Source organism: Aquarana catesbeiana, linkage group LG09 (assembly GCF_042186555.1).
Source record: "Aquarana catesbeiana isolate 2022-GZ linkage group LG09, ASM4218655v1, whole genome shotgun sequence".
Lineage (NCBI taxonomy): Eukaryota > Metazoa > Chordata > Amphibia > Anura > Ranidae > Aquarana > Aquarana catesbeiana.
This window is the reverse complement of record NC_133332.1, coordinates 52,632,892-52,656,928: the sequence shown is the minus strand read 5'-3', so window position 1 is coordinate 52,656,928 and position 24,037 is coordinate 52,632,892. Positions and strand designations below refer to the sequence as shown.

The 24,037-nt window shown below is 43.9% G+C and overlaps 1 protein-coding gene across 4 annotated transcripts in view; it reads right to left on the bottom strand.

Moving 5' to 3' along the window:
• MAP3K10 (mitogen-activated protein kinase kinase kinase 10) overlaps positions 1–24,037 on the bottom strand; it is a 95,245-nt gene that overhangs the window by 8,768 nt on the left and 62,440 nt on the right. For all 4 annotated transcript variants that reach the window (XM_073598493.1, XM_073598492.1, XM_073598494.1 and 1 more), the window contains 3 exons: positions 19,166–19,288; positions 15,436–15,574; positions 5,231–5,343 (listed from right to left, as the gene is read on the bottom strand). In XM_073598493.1, coding sequence (XP_073454594.1) covers positions 5,231–5,343; positions 15,436–15,574; positions 19,166–19,288 — 375 coding nt within the window. The remainder of the gene's footprint in view (positions 1–5,230; positions 5,344–15,435; positions 15,575–19,165; positions 19,289–24,037) is intronic.

Sequence of the window (24,037 nt, the reverse complement as noted above, 5' to 3'; positions counted from 1 at the left end):
TGGGGCGACATGGAAGCGTCCAGGGCCCGTCTAGAGCCAGTCTCACAATCTCCGGGAACCAGGGCCTTTTGGGCCGGGCTGGTGCCACCAGAATGTCTGGAACCCCCTCTCTCCGAATCCTGTGCAACAAATGAGAAAGGAGAGGGATCGGGCGGAAAGCATAAACCAGGGAGTACTGTCTCCATAGAACTACCAGAGCATCTGCTCCGATTGCCAGAGGATCCCTTGTTCGGGTTACAAACTGTTGTATTACTGATATGGTACACAGGTAACCCGCCCCTTCCTATGTGCCAAACACTGCGCTCATGGGACTAGCACCTCACCCTAAGCAGCCACTTAAAAATTCAAAACTGTGTAATTAAATAATAAATGATACACTATAAACTCACCCTCACCAATAGTGCAATCAAATAGCAGCGCTAAAAATACTACAATAATCTCAAAGAAAAAATATGCGTGATCACTAAATGTGATACCTAAACAAACAGCTGTTATTCACAGCACTATGTAAACAAGTGTTACTAATAAACAGACATAATGTGAACCATCTGTGTAATAATCTTATATCAAAAGAAAAAATAAACATATAAAGTCCAAAATTGGGTGAAACGTAGTGAGTAATGGTGATAACATCAAATATATAGTCTTCAGTGATAATATGTTCCACCACACCGCTGTGATTGTGACTTCCACTCCCCTTCAGCGAGTAAACTCACCAGCTCTTTTTGCCTTACACTCTCGTGTTCGGCTCACAGGCTTTTCCCACACAGTAGGGGGCAAAGTGATAACCTCCAATCAATCTCCGTTTAGTTATCCAGAGTTTATATACAAATGCTCTCTCCACATGAAAGAAAGGAAAAGCGATCCAATAGTGCAGTAACGCAAAGAACTTTAATAAAAAATAACACTCTCCTCCACCATTGAACTCACATTTCACAAATTTCAATCAAGCGAATATGCACAGCAATCATGGTCATCACCAAAAAAATACTCCAAACGGTAAACTGGACGTATGGTGGTCACGGCGGACCCAGGTAATCTAATGGACGGTGACACTCTCACCCGTTCCCTGGAGTCTCCCGTAGCCGCTTCCCCGCTCACTTGTATGGCGCTCCCTGTCACAGCGTCTTACGTCAAGCTTCTTCGATTGCCGTATAGCCACGCCCCGACATGTTTCGTCACGGAGGACTTATTCATGGGAGCGCCATACGAGTGAGCGGGGAAGCGGCTACGGGAGACTCCAGGGAACGGGTGAGAGTGTCACCGTCCATTAGATTACCTGGGTCCGCCGTGACCACCATACGTCCAGTTTACCGTTTGGAGTATTTTTTTGGTGATGACCATGATTGCTGTGCATATTCGCTTGATTGAAATTTGTGAAATGTGAGTTCAATGGTGGAGGAGAGTGTTATTTTTTATTAAAGTTCTTTGCGTTACTGCACTATTGGATCGCTTTTCCTTTCTTTCATGTGGAGAGAGCTTTTGTATATAAACTCTGGATAACTAAACGGAGATTGATTGGAGGTTATCACTTTGCCCCCTACTGTGTGGGAAAAGCCTGTGAGCCGAACACGAGAGTGTAAGGCAAAAAGAGCTGGTGAGTTTACTCGCTGAAGGGGAGTGGAAGTCACAATCACAGCGGTGTGGTGGAAGATATTATCACTGAAGACTATATATTTGATGTTATCACCATTACTCACTACGTTTCACCCAATTTTGGACTTTATATGTTTATTTTTTCTTTTGATATAAGATTATTACACAGATGGTTCACATTATGTCTGTTTATTAGTAACACTTGTTTACATAGTGCTGTGAATAACAGCTGTTTGTTTAGGTATCACATTTAGTGATCACGCATATTTTTTCTTTGAGATTATTGTAGTATTTTTAGCGCTGCTATTTGATTGCACTATTGGTGAGGGTGAGTTTATAGTGTATCATTTATTATTTAATTACAAACTGTTGTAGCTTGTTGTTGAACCTGGATGCCAATAGGTCGACCTCTGGCCATCCCCAATGCTGGCAAATTTCCAGGAACACCCCTGGGTGTAGGGACCATTCCCCCGGGCAGATCTGCTGGAAGCTGAGATAATCTGCCTTCCCGTTTCCTACTCCCGGGATATGGACTGCCGATAGAATCGGCACATGTCCCTCTGCCCAGGCTAGTATGTGGTTCACCTCCTTCAGAGCTGAATGACTCCTGGTACCACCTTGGTGGTTTATATAGGCCACTGCAGTGGCATTGTCAGACTGAACCCTGATAGGGCAGTCTTGAAGCTCCACCGTCCAGGACCGTAGGGTCAGACTTACTGCCCGTAACTCCAGGATGTTAATGGACAGGATCTGTTCTGTCCTTGACCATTTCCCCTGAGCTGTGAGCCCCTTTAGGGTCACTCCCCAGCCTGAGAGACTGGCATCTGTAGTCAGTACTCTCCAAGTTACCGGGAGGAAGGATCTTCCCTTGCGCAGGTTCTGATCCTGCAACCACCAGTTTAGGCTTAAGCATGCCCGAGGAGAAAAGAACATTGGATAATCCAGGGCTTGTCCTCTCCTGTTCCAAGCCAACAAGATGTCTTGTTGTATAGGCCTGGAATGGAACTGGGCATAGGGCACAGCCTCGGAGGACACCATCCTTCCTAAAAGACTTCCTGGAGGGTTGTCTGGTGCCCCTTTTCTGACGCACCTGATCCTTCAGGGCACAGATCTTTATGGGTTGGCAAAAATACCCTTGCTTGGACTGTATCTAGGATCAGACCTAAATACTTCAGACTTTGAGCTGGTCTCAAGGCTGACTTTTCGATATATATGATCCAACCTAAGCTTTCCAAATACCGCACTGTAGTAGAGCCTGTAGTGAGTAATCTCTGAGTAGGAGGTCGTCCAGATACCTGAGCACCAAGATCCCTTGGGCCCTTAAAAGAACCAGTACTGGTGCTAGGACCTTTGTGAACACCCGGGGAGCTGTGGCAAGCCCGAAGGGTAGAGCCACAAACTGAAAATGACGTTCCTCTACTGCAAATCTCAGGAACCTCTGATGAGGCTGAAAGATAGGTACGTGTAAATATGCGTCCTTTATATTGATGGAGGCTAGAAAGTCTCCCATCTGGAGCAAGGCTACAACTGAGCGGACAGACTCCATCCAAAAGGACTGGATGAGTAGATACTGGTTCAGGGATCTTAGATCCAACATGGGCCTATGAGTAAGCACTCATCGTGAGTGTGAAATGCGTCAGCTGTGTCTGTACGCCTCTGCTGTAGTGTTTTTGTGTTCCGCTATGATTTAGCTTTTCATCAATAAAAGCATTCATCATTACACCGGTGTGCGGCTTCCAGCTTTTCTTGATTGTCCTGCTTCATCTTGCATCAGCCAGCACCTGGGACTCTTCCCCCTTGAAGGAGAACAACTACACTGGCTCTTATCTCCATTGGCTTGTGCCTACCTGAGCGGTGGGACCCTTCTCTGCTTCGCAAGGGCCTTGTGTCACCATTTGGTTTTTGAACCATAAACAGGTTTGAAGAAAACCCTGTGCCCCTTTTAGATACAGGAACCTGTACAATCACTCCTTGATGCACTAAATGATGTAGTGCCTGAAACAGTAAGTTTGTTTTTGGAGGATCCGAGGGAACGCTGGATCTTAGAAACCTCTGAGGGGGAACCCCCCATAGCTCCAATTTGTAACTGCAGGATATAGTCAAGGTGACCCATTTGTCCTGAACCACTGTTCTCCAAATGTCTGCAAAGTGCAGCAGCCTTCCCCCCACCCGATAGAGCCGCTGGAAATAATCGCATGAACAATGTGAAGGGCTGGTTGTACCCAAGTTGATCGATCAATCAACTTGTGTACAATCAGTCTGCCCATACATGGTTCGAATCCCTACTAAAATGGCCAACATTCAAACCATCTATGGCCAGCTTAAAGGGGAAAAAAAAACATAGAACAGATTCAAATAAAAGCTCATGTACTTTTTTTGAGTGCAGGTCGTAGAGCGTAGTGCGACTGAGCAGACATGTATACAAGTGTGGATGGGTACAATGCATGTTGAGCATGGGCTAAGTCAAGCTCATAATGGGGCATCCAGACAACACCATCCAGGACATGTGCAACTGTAGACATACTGCTAAGGCAAACAGGCTCCTTCCCAACCCCAGGGTCCCTCCAAACATCCCAACTCCTGTCTGGTGCTTGGTTGATTGTATGATGCCCAGGCATCGGCTAAAATTAAACATGTATGCAGACTTTTCTACAAATTCATGAAAAAAAAAACAAAAAAAAAAACAAAAAAAAAAAAAACAAGAGACCACAAATGTGCAACTGCATGGCGGTTCTTATTAATGGTTTGCTCTCGCTCCTTAAGTTGATCATATTCCTGTAGATTGCTCCATCCACCATATACAGCGGAGATGGACATATCTCCCGCTGCTCCTATTGTATTCTGATAGCCAGCGTCAGCAGCTGTCAGAATACCTGAGTGGATGCAGCTGCTGTTCAGCTGTAAAGTTTCCATCCAGCTGCTTCAATTTTTCAATTGTATGATGTCAGGCGGGAGGGTGGTGAGAGGGCTACCCACTGATTGGAATTTCGACTGGTTCATTAGGAACAGGAAGAAATTCGCTCGGTGTATGACCAGCTTTAGACATGATTAGATGCAAAACTAAATCTGACCACTAGAGGGGGAACTTATTACAGAAACTGCAGGCTATTGGATTAGTCTAACTGTAGGACAAATTCACACACTGCACCTGTTCCGCATGGTGCAATATTTTATTATTTATTATTACAGGTACTTATATAGCGCAGTCAATTTACGCAGCACTATATATATATATATATATATATATATATATATATATATATATATATATATATATATATATATATATATATATATATATTATACATTCAAATTGGTCCCTGCCCACAAGGAGCTTACAATCTAAGGTCCCTAACTCACATTCATGCATACACATAATAGAGCCAATTTAGACAGGAGTCAATTAACCCACGAGCAGGTCTTTGGAGTGTGGGAGGAAACCGGAGGACCCAGAGGAAACCCACTCAGGCACAGGTAGAACATGCAATGCAGGTAATGGTGTGGATGGGATTTGAACCAACAACCCTAGTGCTGCCGGCGGAAGTGCTAACCACTTAGCCACTGTGCTGCCCATGTATTACATAAAATCATTCTCTAAATCAGCTTAAAGGATATAAGTCCTTCTAAATCTTACCCATTTCTGTCAGACTTGCAAAACCCACACTAATAGGTGCGTGCTTAGGTGACTTTCCGAGGTTGGGGGCACTGTTAGACCACTGCTTGCTGCCTTCTCCAAGTGCCTTCAGCCTGTGAGGAGGACAAAGAATTTTTTAATTTGCAGGATGGAAACAGGTGACCATATCATAAGGACACATAATTCTACCAGTTGCCTACTTATAGGAAGGCCCCTCTAGCATAGGGTCTTATGGTAAACAATGGCGAGGGTCTAGGGGGTCATTAGTTCCCTAAAGCTTCCACCTTTATTCCTAAAGACATGGCTGCATCACCACAGCTATTGTGTAAATCCCCACTTCACACTTGTTACAACCATGCCCATTGGAGGGTGACTGGCAAAAAAAAAAAAAAAAAAAGGACAGCAACATCACGCTAAGAAATCCCAGTTACCAGCACTCCATTCACCTGCACAATTCATTATAAACCTACAGAAAGATTACAGAAAGACAGATAGTGGACCACCCATGGTATTCTTCCTGCATTTACACTACTGTATTGGATCCATAGATTTAAATACATTGCAGGACTTCAGATATTACTGGCATGCTGGTGATATAGATTTCTATGCATGGGCATTTTCCATTAAGATATATTCATTAAATTTCCATTGCGTCCCAACATGACATACTTTGGGCTTAGATACCTGCAGGTTTTATAAATCCATTTGTCATGTGGCATGAAAAAAAATGAAAAAAATTCACATACTGTACACACACACATGCACACATACAGCTGGGATGAGATGCAGAGGAGTTTTTCAAACTTCAGTAGTGTGTGTTCTCTGTCAGCAGATCCCACAAACAGACGCGGCCCTCCAAAAAAGCTGGATATCTAAATGTATTTCTCAACATTTAGGGTACATCAGAATTTACATTTAAAGGAAGAGCGTTTTGCGTGTCCCACCCTTCATCACATATACCATGAACGTGATGAAGGGTAGGGAATGCCATATCCATCTTCCTCTGTATGTACATTATTATGTAGATTAGATCCTTTATTTTAACTGTAATCAATACAACAAAATCATATTGTACAAAATATGCACCATAAATATTGGAAAATAAATGTGAATATTAAGCATTTTGGAATGCCATGTCGATTTCTGGGACTATATATATATATATATATATATATATTTACACATATCTCACAAAAGTAAATACACCCCTCACATTTTTGTATTTTATTATATCTTTTCATGTGACAACACTGAAGAAATGACACTTTGCTACAATGTAAAGTAGTGAGTGTACAGCTTGTATAACAGTGTAAATTTGCTGTCCCCTCAAAATAACTCAACACACAGCCATTAATGTCTAAACCGCTGGCAACAAAAGTGAGTACACCCCAAAGTGAAAATGTCCAAATTGGGCCCAAAGTGTCAATATTTTGTGTGGTCACCATTATTTTCCAGCACTGCCTTAATCCTCTTGGGCATGAAGTTCACCAGAGCTTTACAGGTTGCCACTGGAGTCCTCTTCTACTCCTCTATGACGACATCACGGAGCTTATGGATGTTAGAGACCTTGCGCTCCTCCACCTTCTGTTTGAGGATGCCCAAGCAATTGGAAGATGCTCAATAGGGTTTAGGTCTTGAGACATGCTTGGCTAGTCCATCACCTATACCCTCAGCTTCTTTGGCAAGGCAGTGATCGTCTTGGAGGTATGTTTGGGGTCCTTATGTTGGAATCCTGCCCTGCAGCCCAGTCTCTGAAGGGAGGGGATTATGCTCTGCTTCAGTATGTCACAGTACATGTTGGCATTCATGGTTCCCTCAATAAACTGTAGCTCCCCAGTGCCAGCAGCACTCATGCAGCCCCAGACCAGACACTCTCAGCACGCTTGACTGTAGGCAAGACACACTTGTCTTTGTACTTCTCACCTGGTTTCTTCCACACACGCTTGAAAACATCTGAACCAAATAAGTTTATCTTGGTCTCATCAGAACACAGGACATGGTTCCAGTAAGCCATGTCCTTAGTCTGCTTGTCTTCAGCAAACTGTTTGCGGGCTCTCTTGTTGGTCTGAGCACTGACAGGCTGACCCCCCACAACTTCAAACTCTGCAGCAATGCTGGCAGCACTCATACGTCTATTTCCCAAAGACAACCTCTGGATATGATGCTGAGCACGTACACTCAACTTCTTTGGTTGACTATGGTGAGGCCTGTTCTGAGTGGAACCTGTCCTGTTAAACCGCTGTATGGTCTTGGCCACCGTGCTGCAGCTCAGTTTCAGGGTCTTGGCAATCTTCTTATAGCCTAGGGCATCTTTATGTAGAGCAACAATTCTTTTTTTCAGATCCTCAGAGAGTTCTTTGCCATGAGGTGCCATGTTGAACTTCCAGTGACCAGTATGAGAGAGTGAGCGCGATCACACCAAATTTAACACACCTGCTGCCCATTCACACCTGATACTTTGTAACACTAATGAATGAGTGGCTAATTGGGTCGAATTTGGACATTTTCCCTTAGGGGTGTACTCACTTTTGTTGCCAGCAGTTTAGACATTAATGGCCGTGTGTGGAGTTATTTTGAGGGGATAGCAAATTTACACTGTTATACACGCTGTACACTCACTACTTTACATTGTAGCAAAGTGTCATTTCTTCAGTGCTGTCACATGAAAAGATATAATAAAATATTTACAAAAATGTGAGGGGTGTACTCCCTTTTGTGAGATACTGATAGAGATATATATATATATATATCTCTATCTCGATAGATCAAGCTATCGATAGATAGATAGAGCACTCTGGTGTTTAGGCAGGGTTGCTCTTAAATTTTCCTGCCAGGTTTAGCTACCTTGGCTAATTGTTGAGGATCAATTGATTTCACTCTAATGCCCCGTACACACGGTCGGATTTTCCAACGGAAAATGTGTGATAGGACCTTGTTGTCGGAAATTCTGACCGTGTGTAGGCTCCATCACACATTTTCCATCGGATTTTCTGACACACAAAGTTTGAGAGCAGGCTATAAAATTTTCCGACATTTTGTTGTCGGAAATTCCGATCGTGTGTACACAAATCAGACGCACAAAGTGCCACGCATGCTCAGAATAAATAAAGAGATGAAAGCTATTGGCTACTGCCCCGTTTATAGTCCCAACGTATGTGTTTTACGTCACCGCGTTCAGAACGATCGGATTTTCCGACAACTTTGTGTGACCGTGTGTATGCAAGACAAGTTTGAGCCAACATCCGTTGGAAAAAATCCCAGGATTTTGTTGTCGGAATGTCCGATCAATGTCCGACCATGTGTACAGGGCATAAGTCTGTAATTGCTACACTTCTCTTTTTTGCCGCTAGGTGGCAATGGTACCTGGTGGCATTAGATATGGGAAGGGCAAAGCAAGGTCAGATTACGGGTATATGGGGTATCCCAGCCAATGGGCAGGGATTTTCTTAAATCCCTTGGCCTGCTGGGAAAACCTATATATTTGGCTGGAGTCAGGTGATCAAGGTGCTGTGCCACCTGGACAGCTGTCTGGGTGGACGTGTGTTGTACTGCTCGGGCTGCTAGGCCGGAGTTTGGGCCTATTCCGGCCACATCTGGCTGCCAGGCTGTCTGAGGGTCTATCCAGAATCAAGAGAGCAGCGCAGGGTTAGGATTGCGGCTTGTAGTCCAACCAGAAGTGACTGTTCTGCCGGCCAGAGTACCTGTCATGGTCGGAGGTAGAGGGGAAGCTGTCGCCACTAAGGGACCAACCACCTTATTACCACAGTGAGTAGCTGAAGCAAGTACCGGAGCATTATTCTCACCAACCGGGACCGTGAAGAATCGGGAAACTTCAGTGGGTATTAAGCCAGGAACCCAGCCAGCAGAGGCAACCCTTGCAGAGCAGCCTTGTGTGTCAAGCCAGGGACTGAGCAGGCCAGTGGGTGGAAGCTTGAGGAGTATCTTGAGTGCCAAGCTAGGGACCCAGCAGAGAGGCGGGGGTGACCCTTGAGGAAGATACCACCGTGAGAATTGGAGGAGCTCAAGGGATTCAGTGGCAGTAAATCAGTAGTCTAGTGAGAGACTACTGAGGAGCTCAGTGGGCTGAAGGACTACAAGAAATGATTGTAGTGGAAGTGAAGGAACTGTTGCACTTTGTGTTAGGAACTGTTAAAGACTGTTGCCATAGGAGACAGCATTTCTACACATGCAGATGTGGCGTCTTGCTGGATGACTTTACCTGCATGACTTTCCTCCTGTTGAAGTCTCTGAGTCTGCCAATTAATCTTGCAACTACCTAAGGGTGTCCTGGCCCTAACCCTCTTTCCCAAAGTTCTTTTAGGAGAAATTAAAATCTCTTTTGCATTCAAGAAGTGTCTGGCGCCCCTTAAATCTACCTTGCATTACACCTACTATGCCTTGCAACCCACTATATACAGAAGGATGTCAGCTATCTGTGGCCCTGGAGGTTCTCATTAGACCGAAGGAGGCCTGGGACCTTGCTATAGCTATAGATATATATCTATATCTATCTATCTATCCACACACACATATATATATATATATATATATATATATATATATATATATATATATTAACACATATATACATACACATATACATAGAGCAATATTCTAAAAAGTGACCAGATTCAGGGAGAGACAGGATAATGATGAAGGGAAACGTAATAAAAAAAAGAAAAAAAAAAGAAAATAATATTTCACTGGTAGAATATATGAAAGATATGTAAGAGAATTTGCATTATATTGTGTAAAGGTATTATCCAAACAATAAACACAATATAGAAGATAACTGTTTGATTTACATTAAGGTTTCCATTTATTTTATTAGTACAAGTATAAACCATCAAATGTATTTTTTTTAAACTTGTCATAAAGTCCATCCTCTCTTGCGGCCGTCTACAGAGAATGTATATATAGTTACCTCCCAGTATGTTCTTAGAGAATGCAGAACAAGTAAAAGTCATAATTACAATTCCACCAAACCACAGCTGCAGGTTTGTGAAAAGAGGAAAAATTCCCCCCACCTCCCACTGCTTCCTGCGTGTCCTAAAAGGGCTCAATTTTCTCCGTGTGAAGTGATAGCGGATTGGACGGGGGCCACACACACCCCCACAACAGACAACACTGGGTTTAAAAACGGGAGCCAGTAATTGGAGGGATGCTCCAGTGTGTGAAGGCAGATGCAGCGGACATTTTTCTGTTTGCTGTCGTAGCATCCCAGGGACCTTTCTAGGCCATGTTCTGAGCAACAAAGAGCAAAACTGGTTGATACGTCTAAGAAAATCATTTTTTAGGTGAAAATAGTATTTTTAGGACAAATCAGGATATGGTTTTATTGTGAGCTGCTTTTGATGAGCTACAGAAACCTCCAAATGGAACAATTTAACCCATTAACTCCAGGGTCAATCAGATTTAACCCTCTTGCCCCGCCCCCAGGCTGGTTACCTTGTACTGCCCCTTCTATCTCTTGTATCATGCCAACAAAATCACACATCATAGCTAAACAACGCATGATGACGCTGGGGGCAAGAGGCTGAAGAAGACATATTACTGACTGTACTACAGATACACACTATTCCAACAACAAAGAAAACACAATAAGCTGGGTGGCAGAATGGAACCTTCACATACCGTTCACACCGGTGAGACTTGTCATATGATTTGACAGATCAGATCGAGTTGCACCCTATTGTTGGCAATGGAATCATTCAAACCAGTGCCGCACCAATATGAAAAAGAAGTTCCTGCACTATTTTTGGCGATTTCAGGTGCTACTTGCATAGAAATCTGTGCATGATGCCGCACAGATGTCAGCCAAGTCGAAGCTGAAGTGGCACCTACATGTGGCTTTGAAATCATGCGATTTCAAGTGAAGTCGCACAATTTCAAAGCCGCATTCAGTGTGAACGGGGGCCGTAGCTCCATACCTTTATGCAATTCTGGGTGCATAGAAACAAATGAAATGCGACAATGTACAAACTGGTAAGAATGTCAGAACTAATGCATAGTAAAATGCAGCCTTTTACTGTGCAGTTAGAGTGAACCAACTTGCCAGTTTTGCCCTGGGTGCCAAGCAGTGCGGTGAGGAAAAAAGCATACAGTATGCAATTATCCGCAATGGGCCAAAGTTCAAGGCTCGGCATAACGCATAATTATACACACTGCAGCTCGCTCATTTTGACAATAAAGTTTTTTTTTTTTTTTTTTTTAAAAAAGTACACAATGCGATGCACTTAAACACACATTGCACTACTCCTTCCCAGACCTTCAACTGATGGGTCCTCAAAGGCTGGTTCACACTATCTGCATGGTAAAATGTTCCATTTCCCTGTGCAGATACTGTAGTCTTGGCTCTGGCATTCTTGCCAGCCTGTGCTTTGTGACATGTGTAATTACTATGCACCCAGGATGGCACACAGCTGCGGATGAGCCGCGGTGCAAGATGGAAAAATGCAGACATGTTGTGGATTTTCACACCACATCTCACCCAAAGGTGGCATTCAGAGCAGAACTTTACTCTCTCAACCAAAATTAACATTTTTGTAATCCTTATGCTGCTTGCAATAGTAATTAGAAGGAATATTATATTTACTTGCTTTAATTTTTTTTTTTTTTACATCTCTTCATTTGCGTCCTGGTTTCTGGCCTAGGCCAAAACGCTGTCATACATTTCTTACCTAAGCACACCATCCTGCCTGCCTGCATGCCTGAGCTAAGGGCAGATGGATTCCAGGAAGTAATTGATACACACATCATCTGCCCTTACTCAAGATGGCTGTGGCTAGAAATTTTTTTTTTTTTTTTTTAAGGGATTTCTCAATAAAGCATGAAGACATGGATGGATGGGGGAGTTTGCTTTGAATATTAAAAATGAATTAAATAGCATTTTTGGTATGTGGTGTTCGGATGCAGTGTAGTTCTGCTTTAAGGGCTAGTTCATACCACATGCTTTTCCAGTGCTTTTTTTCTGCATCCAAAATGCATAGAAAGTAGGTTACATGGTTTTCAGTGGCATAATTCACATTAGTGCTTTCAGTTTTAGTGCGTTCCGGTTCCAGAAAAAAAAAAAGAAAAAAAATAAGTAGAACATGCTGCATATTTCCTGAACAGAACTGTATTGGAACGCAATAAAATGCATCAAAAACATACCACAGTAGAGTGAAAAAAAAAAAAAAAAAACAGGAAGATGACAAAAAAAAAAAAAAAAAAAAAGAAAGGAGGAAAAAAACATCTGGAATGCATCAAAAACACACCAGAATGCATAAAAAAAAGTGTCAAAAGTGCGCATGCAGAAACGCATCTAGAATGAACTAGCCCTAAGTATGAACAAGGCACATAGAAAAAAATGCTGCTTTCTAGAGTAGAAAATCACCAATCTCCGCACAAGCGTGAATGAGTACTATGGGTTACTTTACACTGTGTGCACAGACATTCAGCACTAGTAAAGATATAGTTAGTCAGGTTGAAAAAAGACACAAGTCCATCTAGTTCAACCAAAAAATAAATAAAAAATACAACCAGAAAAAAATTAATAAAAATACAACGCAGGTCTCTGTAAGGGCACGCAGATAACATCTGCTTTCTATGTGCCCCAAGCGCCGCTGCGGAGCTGTGATTTTTTCGCACTTCAACAGAAATAAATGCATGTAAAATGCACAAAAAAGGAAGGTGAACCCAAAACAAGAAAGGGAAAAAGGAAATGGTGACAAAGGGCATAGGGTAAAAAACTCATGAAAAAAAAAATGCATGTCAATGAAATCTGATGTCAAAGCATATCTATGCAGTTTTTTTTTTAATGAGTTTTTATGCACATAATAATGTGAATAAGCCCTTAGCAAGGGTGCCAGAAATATTATAGTTTTAATATGGATCCATAGTCACAGTATTTCTGCATGCTTTTTTTTTTCACACGGCCTCCTGGGCTGGACATTTTGGCTGAGACTAGAGGAATTTCTTATACCGGCTGGAAAGCCCGCCATAGTGCAGAATTTTGGCACCCACAACACTTATTTATTTTTACATTTTTCACACAGCAAAACGTAGTCTTGCACCCCCGGGGGATCAGGGCCAGGGTCCTTTCCCTTTGAAGGACCACCATGTGTACACCCTGTGCACTTTTTCTGTGCTCACTTTTTATTACACTATGGGGGGAATTTACTAAAACTGGAAAGTGCAAAATCTGGTGCAGCTGTGCATGGTATCCAATCAGCTTCAAACTTCAGCTTGTTTAAGGCCTCATTCTCACGAGGCGGATTCCGCTTCCACGGAGTCCGCCTCGGTCCGCTGGCTCAGCGGGAGTTCTCTCTGTTGATCTCCGCTGAGCCGGCGGATGACAGGTCCCTCTCTGCTCGCTGAGCGGGGAGGGGCTTGTTGAGCGCCGCTGCTGCCTATGGAGGGATCGGATGAAAATGGACAGCATGTCCGTTTTCATCAGATCTCACCCGATCTGATAGCGACGGATCCGGACGTAGGGCCATCCGTGTGCTTTTTGTGCATCAGACTGGGTCGGATGTCAGAGGACATGTCTCCGCTGACTTCCGTCGCCCCATAGGCTATCATGGAGAGATCGTGTGAAAGGGGCCTAATACGACTTGCCTACCGGGCCAATTCTGACATTTCTCTCCTACATGTAAAAATCATAATTATTTTGCTAGAAAATTACATAGAACCCCCAAACATTATATATGTTTTTTTTTGCAAAGACCCTGGAGAATACAATGGTGGTCATTGCAACTTTTTATCTCACACCGTATTTGCGCAGCAATTTTTCGAATGCGTTTTTTTTGGGAAAAAAAAAACAGTTTTGTGCTTTAAAAAAAAAAAACAAAACAGTAACGTTAGCCCAATGTTTTTGCATAATGTGAAAGATGAAGTTACGCCGAGTAAACAGATACCTAACATGTCACACTTCAAAATTGCACACGCTCGTGGAATGGCGCCAAACTTCGCTACTTAAAAATCCCTTAGGCGACGCTTTCAAAATTTGTACTGGTTACATGTTTTGCGTTACAGAGGACGTCTAGGACCAAAATTATTGCTCTCGATCTAACGCTTGTGGTGATACCTCACGTGTGGTTTGAACACCGTTTTCATATGTGATCAGGAGTTACGTATGCGTTCGCTTCTGCGTGCGAGCTCACGGGGACAGGGGTGTTTTAAAAAATTTTTTTTTTTTTTTTTATTGTTAATTTTACTTTATTTATTTTAGCTTGACATTTTTTTCCCCCCAAAAAAATTTTTTGACAACTTTTATTTCTTTTACAAGGAATGTAAACATCCCTTGTAATAGGAATATGGCATGACAGGTGCTCTTTACAGTGAGATATGGGGTCAATAAGACCCCACATCTCACCGCTAGGCTGGGAAGCCTGGAAAAAAAACAAAACAAAACAAAAAAAACGATCACCGTTTCCCAGCCGAAGCGGCGCCGGTTTTTTGAATACAGAGGCCGGGCGTGACATGGATGGCCTAACAATCATAGAGATTCCGGCGACCATCTGGTCCTCCAGAAACCTCTATGCTCAACATCCGGGGCTGGTGGATCCTGTGTCCGACTCACTGATCGTATCGGTGAGCCGGTAGAAGCACCGGAGGGCGGTGGGACGTCCCCTCTCACCTCCCGTAAGAACGATTAAGCGGTGGAACAGCCACTATGATCGTTCTTATGGTGCACAGATTTGCCGGCTCTAAAAGACGATATCTGAATGATGCCTGTAGCTACAGGCATCATTCAGATATCCCCGCTCAAAGCCGAGGACGTCATTTCCAGCGAACGGGAAGCGGTTAATTAAGCTTTGACAAAAAACCTGGAAGCTGATTGGTTTCTAAAAAAAAGGTATGTATACTGATTTCTTCTTTACAGGGTTAGATAGGTTAGTCTTAGATCGTGGATGCCTGTAGATTTAGAGATTTTAGTGTTAGGGTGGACTTCCACTTTAAGCTTTGACAAAAAAAAAAAAAAAACCTGGAAGCCGATTGGCTACCATGCACAGCTGCACCAGATTTTGCACTCTCCAGTTTTGGTAAATCAACCCCCAGGTGTTTAGTTTCAAGTGTGCACATTGGATTTCATGAATATTGTGAAGGATGTTCTAACATGACATCCACAAAAGTGTTGCAAATGCTTTACAGAATCGCCTCCAATATATGTAGAGCGACCCCTCTATGAATTCAGCAGTGGGTTGAACATGTTGGATGGTCACCTTTCCTCCCCGCCGACTCTCTCCTTTGGCTGTGTAGAACTTGGGCCCCATGTCCTCCCTTTCTTCTTGGTCGAAGCCACCTCCTCTTTTTTTTGCACAGAGCTCCGCCCCCAGGTCTTACTGCCATCCACGGGGGTCACTGCGATAGAACACAAAAGAAAGCTTATTGTTTGGTACTAGAAAAATTATACATTTATGAAAACACAATACAAGACTAGTGTCAATATAGCAAAAAATATAAACCTTGTGCTTAGAATTAAATGAAAATAAATAAATAAAGCTTATGGAGACAAAAAAAAAAAATTCTTAAACTGATTCACTCCCTGGTTATCTCTCGCCTCCACTACTGCAACTCCCTCCTCATTGGCTTACCTTTAAATAGACTATTCCCCCTTCAGTCCATCATGAATGCTGCTCCCAGACTCATCCACCTTACAAACCGCTCAGTGTCTGCTACCCCTCTCTGCCAATCCCTCCATTGGCTGCCACTCACCCAATGAATTAAATTCAAAATACTAACAATAAGTTACAAAGCCATCCACAACTCTGCCCCCAGCTACATCACTAACCTAATCTCAAAATACCAACCTAATCGTCCTCTCCGTTCCTCCCAGGACCTCCTGCTCTCTAGCTCCCTCGTCACCTCCTCCCATATCCGCCTCCAGGACTTCTCCCGAGCCTCGCCCATCCTCTGGAATTCCCTACCCCAATCTGTCAGACTGTCTCCAAATGTATCCACTTTTAGGCGATCCCTGAAAACTTTCCTCTTCAGAGAAGCCTATCCTGCCTCCATCTAACAACTGCACTATTTTCTCCATTAGCTCATCCCCCACAGCTATTACCCTTTTGTATAACTTGACCCTCCCTCCTAGATTGTAAGCTCTAACGAGCAGGGCCCTCTGATTCCTCCTGTATTGAATTGTATTGTACTTGTACTGTCCTCCCTAATGTTATAAAGTGCTGCGTAAACTGTTTCCGCTATATAAATCCTGTATAATAATAATAATAATAAAGTGGATGTAAACCTTTACATATGTGTTAGAGATTTTCTCTTCCTGTTCAGCACTGGGAGTAGATTCTTGACATACACTGTGTGACAGCTGATTGGAGGAAAGGCACCCACCCCACACCACATAGGCAAAGGAAGGAAGGAAGGAAGGAATGTGCAGAGCTGTGCTGTGACAAGGCAAGCATTCTGCTAATCTATTTATAGCAACCTCCCACAACACAAATTTCAGGCTGGTTTCATCTTGGCTGATGGAGAACTTGTCAGACGTTATCATGCTGATAACAGAGCAACGAAACAGCAGGAAGACAAGGAACTTAGTGTTTTGGAGAGCGATAAGAAAAAACACTACAGATATATGCGCTTAGGTCAAATTTTTGTAAATCAGGTTTACATCAACTTTAAAGCCCAACTCTGGGCAAATAAAAAAAAGAAAAAAAAAAAAAAGGTATCCCTTGCAGTGGGGCTTGTTTTGTCAAGGTGAGAGGACAACCAGTTTTACTTACCTGATCTTTCCCCCTGCAGGAGGTGCTTCCCCAGGATCCAGCGGTGGACTGTGCCTCTGTGTCCTGCCCAGAACAAGGCTGTGGACCCTGATCTGGACCTAAGGGGTGGCTAGAGAAGCTGGCAACCACTGTAGTAGTTGGCACTACTACAGTAATAGCTGCGATCTTCAGGGTCCTGTGCCGAGCAGCTTCCCCTCTGCACACTGAGGCGCTCACCATTCACAGAACACCTTGCATTTTTTTCTAATGAATACAAGCCTGCTGATGTGTACTGTAAAGAGAGTGGTGCTGACACGCTGTAAATTCAACTTTATTAAAATAACAAAACAATTCAACCTTTAGTTACGGCAGTGGGTTGTGATGTAGAGTACTGAATTGCAATGTGCTACGATTAAAAAAGTAGAACACGTCCTACTTTTTTTTCAGCATACACAACTGCAACTAATTGAAAATGGTCCTGTCTATGCATTGGGACCGATTTACTTTTGTTGAGCCAACAGGGCCACCCACAGAACGAATTTTGGCCAGTTGAACAGGAATCTGTATACCATTGGTTACATTTATTTGCCATTTCCCTCTAGCATGCTCTAAAATTACACTGTACCCCTTGTTACAAAAACATATATTTTTTATGCTCCTCGTATTTTATCACTGTACATAATAAAATAACATTTTTTCAAAGGAGAAAATAGCCTGAAGGCAGGCATGTACTGGCTATCGGGACTACCGGGAGTTTCCCGGTGGACCCATGGGTCAGTGGGACAGTTTCAGTGATATCCTGTCAAAGTAATGGCTGTGCGGCTCGCGCAGCCATTAATATGAGCACAGCTGTACTGCCCAGTGGCATCGCTAGTGTGTTGCTTTTGGGGCTATAGCTCTGAATCTGGGGCCCATAGCCCCAACTTTCTCAGAGACGGTCATTGCCATGGCCTCTCTGCACCTGGACCACGAGTTGGGCCGGCAGCACCAGGAGAGCCGGGGGGGGATTATCCCTCTCCGGCTGCCTTGCATCACCGCTGTTCCGCTCTCACTGTGACCTGGGCCTGATGTGAGGAGCGGCTCTCTGGGGACCCTGATGTAAGTGGGAGGGGGGCTCTTTGGGGACCCTGATGTAAGTGGGGGGGCTCTCTGGGGACCCCGATGTAAGTGGGGGAGCCTCTCTGGGGACCCCCATGTAAGGGGGGAGGCTCTCTGGGGACCCTGATGTAAGGGGGAGGCTCTCTGGGGACCCTGATGTAAGGGGGAGGCTCTCTGGGGACCCTGATGTAAGGGGGAGGCTCTCTGGGGACCCTGATGTAAGGGGGAGGCTCTCTGGGGACCCTGATGTAAGGGGGAGGCTCTCTGGGGACCCTGATGTAAGGGGGAGGCTCTCTGGGGACCCTGATGTAAGGGGAAGGCTCTCTGGGGACCCTGATGTAAGGGGGGGGCTCTCTGGGGACCCTGATGTAAGGGGGGGGCTCTCTGGGGACCCTGATGTAAGGGGGGGCTCTCTGGGGACCCTGATGTAAGGGGGGGGGCTCTCTGGGGACCCTGATGTAAGGGGGAGGCTCTCTGGGGACCCTGATGTAAGGGGGAGGCTCTCTGGGGACCCTGATGTAAGGGGGAGGCTCTCTGGGGACCCTGATGTAAGGAGGAGGCTCTCTGGGGACCCTGATGTAAGGAGGAGGCTCTCTGGGGACCCTGATGTAAGGGGGAGGCTCTCTGGGGACCCTGATGTAAGGGGGAGGCTCTCTGGGGACCCTGATGTAAGGGGGAGGCTCTCTGGGGACCCTGCCTCAGCGCCACAGCATTGCTGAAAGGCAGCCAATGGCTGTGCAGCAATGCCAGTTTCTGAAATTCCAGCCAATGAGGCTGTAGCATTGTAGCTGTAGGAGAAAAATACAGAGGAGAAGTGAAATAATAAAAAGGAGGTGAGTGAGGACTCCTTATGTTATGCTACTTATGTTTTAGTGCGCAATTGCGTATAGTTTATATACTGTTTTTGTGCGTGTTTTCAAAATTAAAGTGGGCCGGTCTGGATGAAGTCCAGGGCCAAATTTTTGTCTCAGTCCAGCCCTGCCTAAAGGACATTCATTTTTACCCCATTCTGAAGGAATGGGCATGCAGATTAGCGGGACAAATGGCTACACACATTTTTATGAATAGATGCCTTAAAGGCTTGCATTTAATGTACATAAATTCATTTACACCTATATTTTCTGCATATAGTTAAACTCACATCGAATGGCTCGGAGTCTTGGGATAATCAGGGGGCTCCCAGGGGGGCTGTAACTGCTTGACCCCTGACCTTTGCACTTGTCTAGAGTCGGTGATGCCTGTACGGTGATCTTGTGTTCAAATCCTGCAGACAGAACAAAAATAGTTAAGACAGTTTAAATAAAAACAATAAACCCCCCCCCCAAAAAAATGCGTTTCATCTGGGAAGAAAATATGAAAATGCTGCACAACAGCGCAGCCCGAGTGCTAGACCAGTGAATATGGCTTCAACGCAGCTCGATGTAGGGCACACCCACGACGCATTTTGCCTCACCCACATGACTAAGGCCTGAAGGTGGGGCAAAATGCATCAGCCAACGGCCTGGATGAAGCTGTGTTTACTGATCCTGCACTCGAGCTGTGCTGGTGTGCGGCAGTTTCATATTTTCTTCCCAGGTGTTGTATTGAGCCTGGAATGGGCTCCTTTCTCAACAGTGGGAGTCACCGAACCTTTTGGATGTCTGCCTAGAGCGGCACCCCAAGCTACGTATGGTGACATGTATTTCATAATACAAACTGTTACTTACAAAGCCTACTCTACTACTCCTTATACATAGTCTAAGGTCTAATCTTTTGTTCACATGAGTAGTGGTGTTCCATCTCTCCTCCATTCAGTATTTATGTAGAGAGCTGGAGATCTGTAATCTCTTATTCACACATTGCATGCCTAATGAGCCCATATGCTTTTCAAGCCATATGGGTTCTTCCACAGCCAGTGTGGATTGTGGTGGATTGTGGTGCCCTCTGAAGAGCAATATATGTTCAGATCGCTTTTCAGAGAGCATTTGACAGGCAGCAGGAAGGCGTTCTATCCGCATACGCCTATCAAACTCTGCACCTTGAGTTGCTCTGGCCGCAAAGCTAATGATCATGGCTGTGGCATGAGTACAGTCCTATCCAGCTGTTATTTTACACTTCAGGTGACTGGCCAGGGGGCAGTAAAACCATGGCTCAGCCACCCATTTTTAGCCTGCCACTTGACTGCCCACTGCTGTGCCAATTAACTCTTTGATGTGTACGTTTTCAAAGCAACATAGGGCAACTAATAAAATGAACTTCTCCAATAGGGGCAGACAGTTTACAAAAGGTCGACACCGATCCACTGCAGAAACGCATATGCATTTTTGGCACGATTTTACAGCAGTTGTTAAAGGATATGCGACTCAAAAAACGCACCAAAACACGTTTCTGAATCATACCGCCAGGAAGCCCTCACTGCACACCACCAATCATAGGCAGTGAGGCATTTCCCGGGCCCGCAGTTGCACACGCAGCCTATGATTGGCAGTGTGCAGTGACCGCCTCCCGGCGGGTACGATCTGAACACGCCTGAGCCTATCATTGATCGGGGGTGCGTTTTTGCAGTGTTTTCCATTGCTTTCAATGGGAAGTCTTAGGCATGTGTGAAAAAATGCTGTAAATGAAGAATGCTATCAGAAATAGAAGTGTTCATAAATAATTTTTATCAATTAACAAAATGGAAAGTAAATGAATAGAAGAGAAATCCAAAACAAATCAATATTTGGTGTGACCACCCTTTGCCTTCAAAGCAGCATTGATTCTTTTTTTTTTTTTTTGTTTTTTTTTTTATCTCTTTATTAATTTTCCAACAGAAAAACATGTTAAAACATATAGGGGGTTATTTACTAAAGGAAAATTCACTTTGCACTACAAGTGCACTTGAAAGTAAAGTCGCTGTAGATCCGAGGGGGACATGCAGGGAAAATAAAAAACAGCATTTTAGCTTGTATATGATTGGATGATAAAATCAGCAGAGCTTCCCCTCATTTCAGATCTTCCCCTTAGATTTAAAGCAACTGCACTTCCAAGTGCACTTGCAGTACAAAGTGGATTTGCCTTTGGTAAATAACCCCCATAGTTTCAATCTTTAACTTTCCCACTCTCGCAGGAGCTTTCACAAGAAATTTTTCTTAATATTAAATACAGCAAATAAAAACATTCATTCTTCCCCCTAAACCTTTGTGTTGATGGCGTGGTTTGTTGTTCCCTTTGACTTTCATATCCAACATCACATTACTTTCTTTCTTATTATTCTAGCTGTTTGGATTTCCCAGAAGCCATTGTAGGTTCTGCTATCCAGCTTGACCAAACTCTCTCACATTTTTCCTCGCATCCTCTATTACAATATGTTTCTCTGTACAGCGGCAAGTTGTCACTTACTAAATATTTCCAAAAGGCTAACGAGGGAGCTTCTGTTTTTTTCCAATTCAGTACTATTGCCTTTCTCACGTAGAAAAAAGCAACAGACTTACTTGTGTTTTCTTTGCCCTAGTGGGGATATTATTTCTTACCAGACCCAAAAGACAAATCTCTGCATCCTGTTCTAAAACAACTGATGCAACTGTAGTGATTACCCTTATAACCTCTCTCCAAAATTCTGCTATAGCTGGACAAGACCAGAATACAGTAAAACCTTGGATTGCGAGTATAATTCATTCCAGAAACATGCTTGTGATCCAAAGCACTCGTATATCAAAGGGATTTTCCCCATAAGAAATAATGGAAACTCAGATGGTTCCACAACCATTTATTTATAGGTCCTTCAGTTTATAATCCATATAAAAAGATTATAGCAATGTGACCAGGTTGTGTAACCCTAAAATGTCCATCCACTAATGGCAGCCTCCACAAGGGGATTAGGAAGAGAAGAGAGGCGCCTCTAAGTGTAGCAATATGGTTACATTAAGGCCCCTTTCACACTGGGGCGGTTTGCAGGCGTTATTGCGCTAAAAATAGCGCCTGCAAACCGCCCCTAAACAGCCTCCGCTGTTTGTTCAGTGTGAAAGCCCGAGGGCTTTCACACTGAAGCGGTGCGCTGGCAGGACGGTAAAAAAAGTCCTGCGAGCCCCATCTTTGGAGCGGTGAAGGAGCGGTGTATTCACCGCTCCTTCACCGCTCCTGCCCATTGAAATCAATGGGACAGCGCGGCTATACCGCGGTAATACCGCGGCTATAGCCGCGATGTACGAGGGGTTTTAACCCTTTTTCGGCTGCCAGCGGGGGGTGAAAACCGCACCGCTAGTGGCCGAATACCGCAGTAAAACAGCGCTAAAAATAGCGCTGTTTTACCGCCGACGCCCCCTACCGCCCCAGTGTGAAAGGGGCCTTAATGGTAAAGGTAAAGGTACAACATTTAGCAACTCACATGGTTGATGATTAAAACGGGCACATCCAAGTATGCAGGGATCCGGGGTAAAGCTGTCCACATACACCGTCCTCTGCACCGCCATCAACATTATTCCTTTCCACTCTGCGCTCCATGAGGGCTTCAAGCCTTGCTTTTAAATTGCTTTACTGCAGGGTAGTCTTCCTGGTCACGATTGCAGACTGACAGCGGTGAGAGCCGGCGGTGCGGAGGATGATCTATGTGGACAGCCTTACCCCGGATGCCAGCATACTTGGATGTGCCTCTTTTAATTATCAACCATGTGAGTTGCTAAATGTTGTACCTTCATTAGATGTAACCGTATTACTACACTTAGAGGTTCCACCAAAAAACAATGAATGCTTATGGAAAAATGCTTGGGACAGAAAAAAATGCTAGAGCTTCAGGTATAGGCTACATAGCAGAAGGATAATATCCAGCAGTCCCAGGTGAGACGTGTCCTGTGAAAGTGGAGGCACCTACGTGTAGCAGTCCTCCTCGGTGTCAGTGCCCATGAAGAGACAGAAGAGTTGGAGGCAGCGTACATCCACAGAAAATCTGTGGTTAGTTCTCCAAGATGTATGAAACAACCTACCTGCCGAGTTTCTTCAAAAACTGTGTGCAAGTGTACCTAGAAGAATTGATGCTGTTTTGGAGGCAAAGGGTGGTCACACCAAATATTGATTTGATTTTGATTTCTCCTCTTTTCATTTACTTTCAATTTCGCTAATTGATAAAAATAAACATTTCTATTTGTGAAAGCATTCTTCATTTACAGCATTTTATCACACCTGCCTAAAAAACTTTTGCACAGTATTTTATGTCAAAAGAGGTAAAATTGAGGTTAATAATTCTACGAGTGTTAATAGTTTAAAAAAAGAAGGGTTTTCTGCATATGGTTTGTAATGTACATGGGGGCAGCCATATTTTCTCATTACAAATGCAAGTTCTGCTTGCTACTTGAGCTACACAGAGCTACATAGTGGTTGTGCTTTACTGCTTCTGTGTCATTGAAAACAATGCTCTCCCTGTGCGGCTGATTTCTTATCTCGGCATTTATTAGAAAAGAGGCAGAGAAAATGTAAACTGTTTGCTCCCTCTACTGGCCAATCTATATCTCTATGTTTAAATTCAATAACTACATTAGAAAATAAATAATTTAAGACATGTGCAAATTACATAAAATTTACTTTGTGCTAAACAACCCAATAGTAACTGAGTATACGTGATCACTATGTTATTGTATTCAGGCAGCCGACACCCATGGCTTTCAGAATATCTGAACCAAAACCTATATAAATCCACCTTGTGTGCGCCAAAAGCCTTTGCAAACCCAGATACTACAATGTAAAACTACCAGTGCCAATAATCACTGTGCTGTACAAAGCCTGTGCAGAGAGAGCAGAGCTGTGGGAGGGGCCCCGCAGGCCCCACCCACCAGAGGTGGCCAGCAGAAAACTTCAGAAGGGGGCAGAGACAAGACCTGCACCCTGCACAAGGAGAGAGATCAGCAGTGAGTGGTCTTTATTACAGGAAGCTCCTACACAGAGGTCTCACACTGGATTACTGCGCAGATCTGGAAGAAATACACAAAGCACACCAAGATTCAAGGAAGGATACACAGGACTCTGGTCATGCTGATGTAAAATCATCTAACATTGTTTTTAT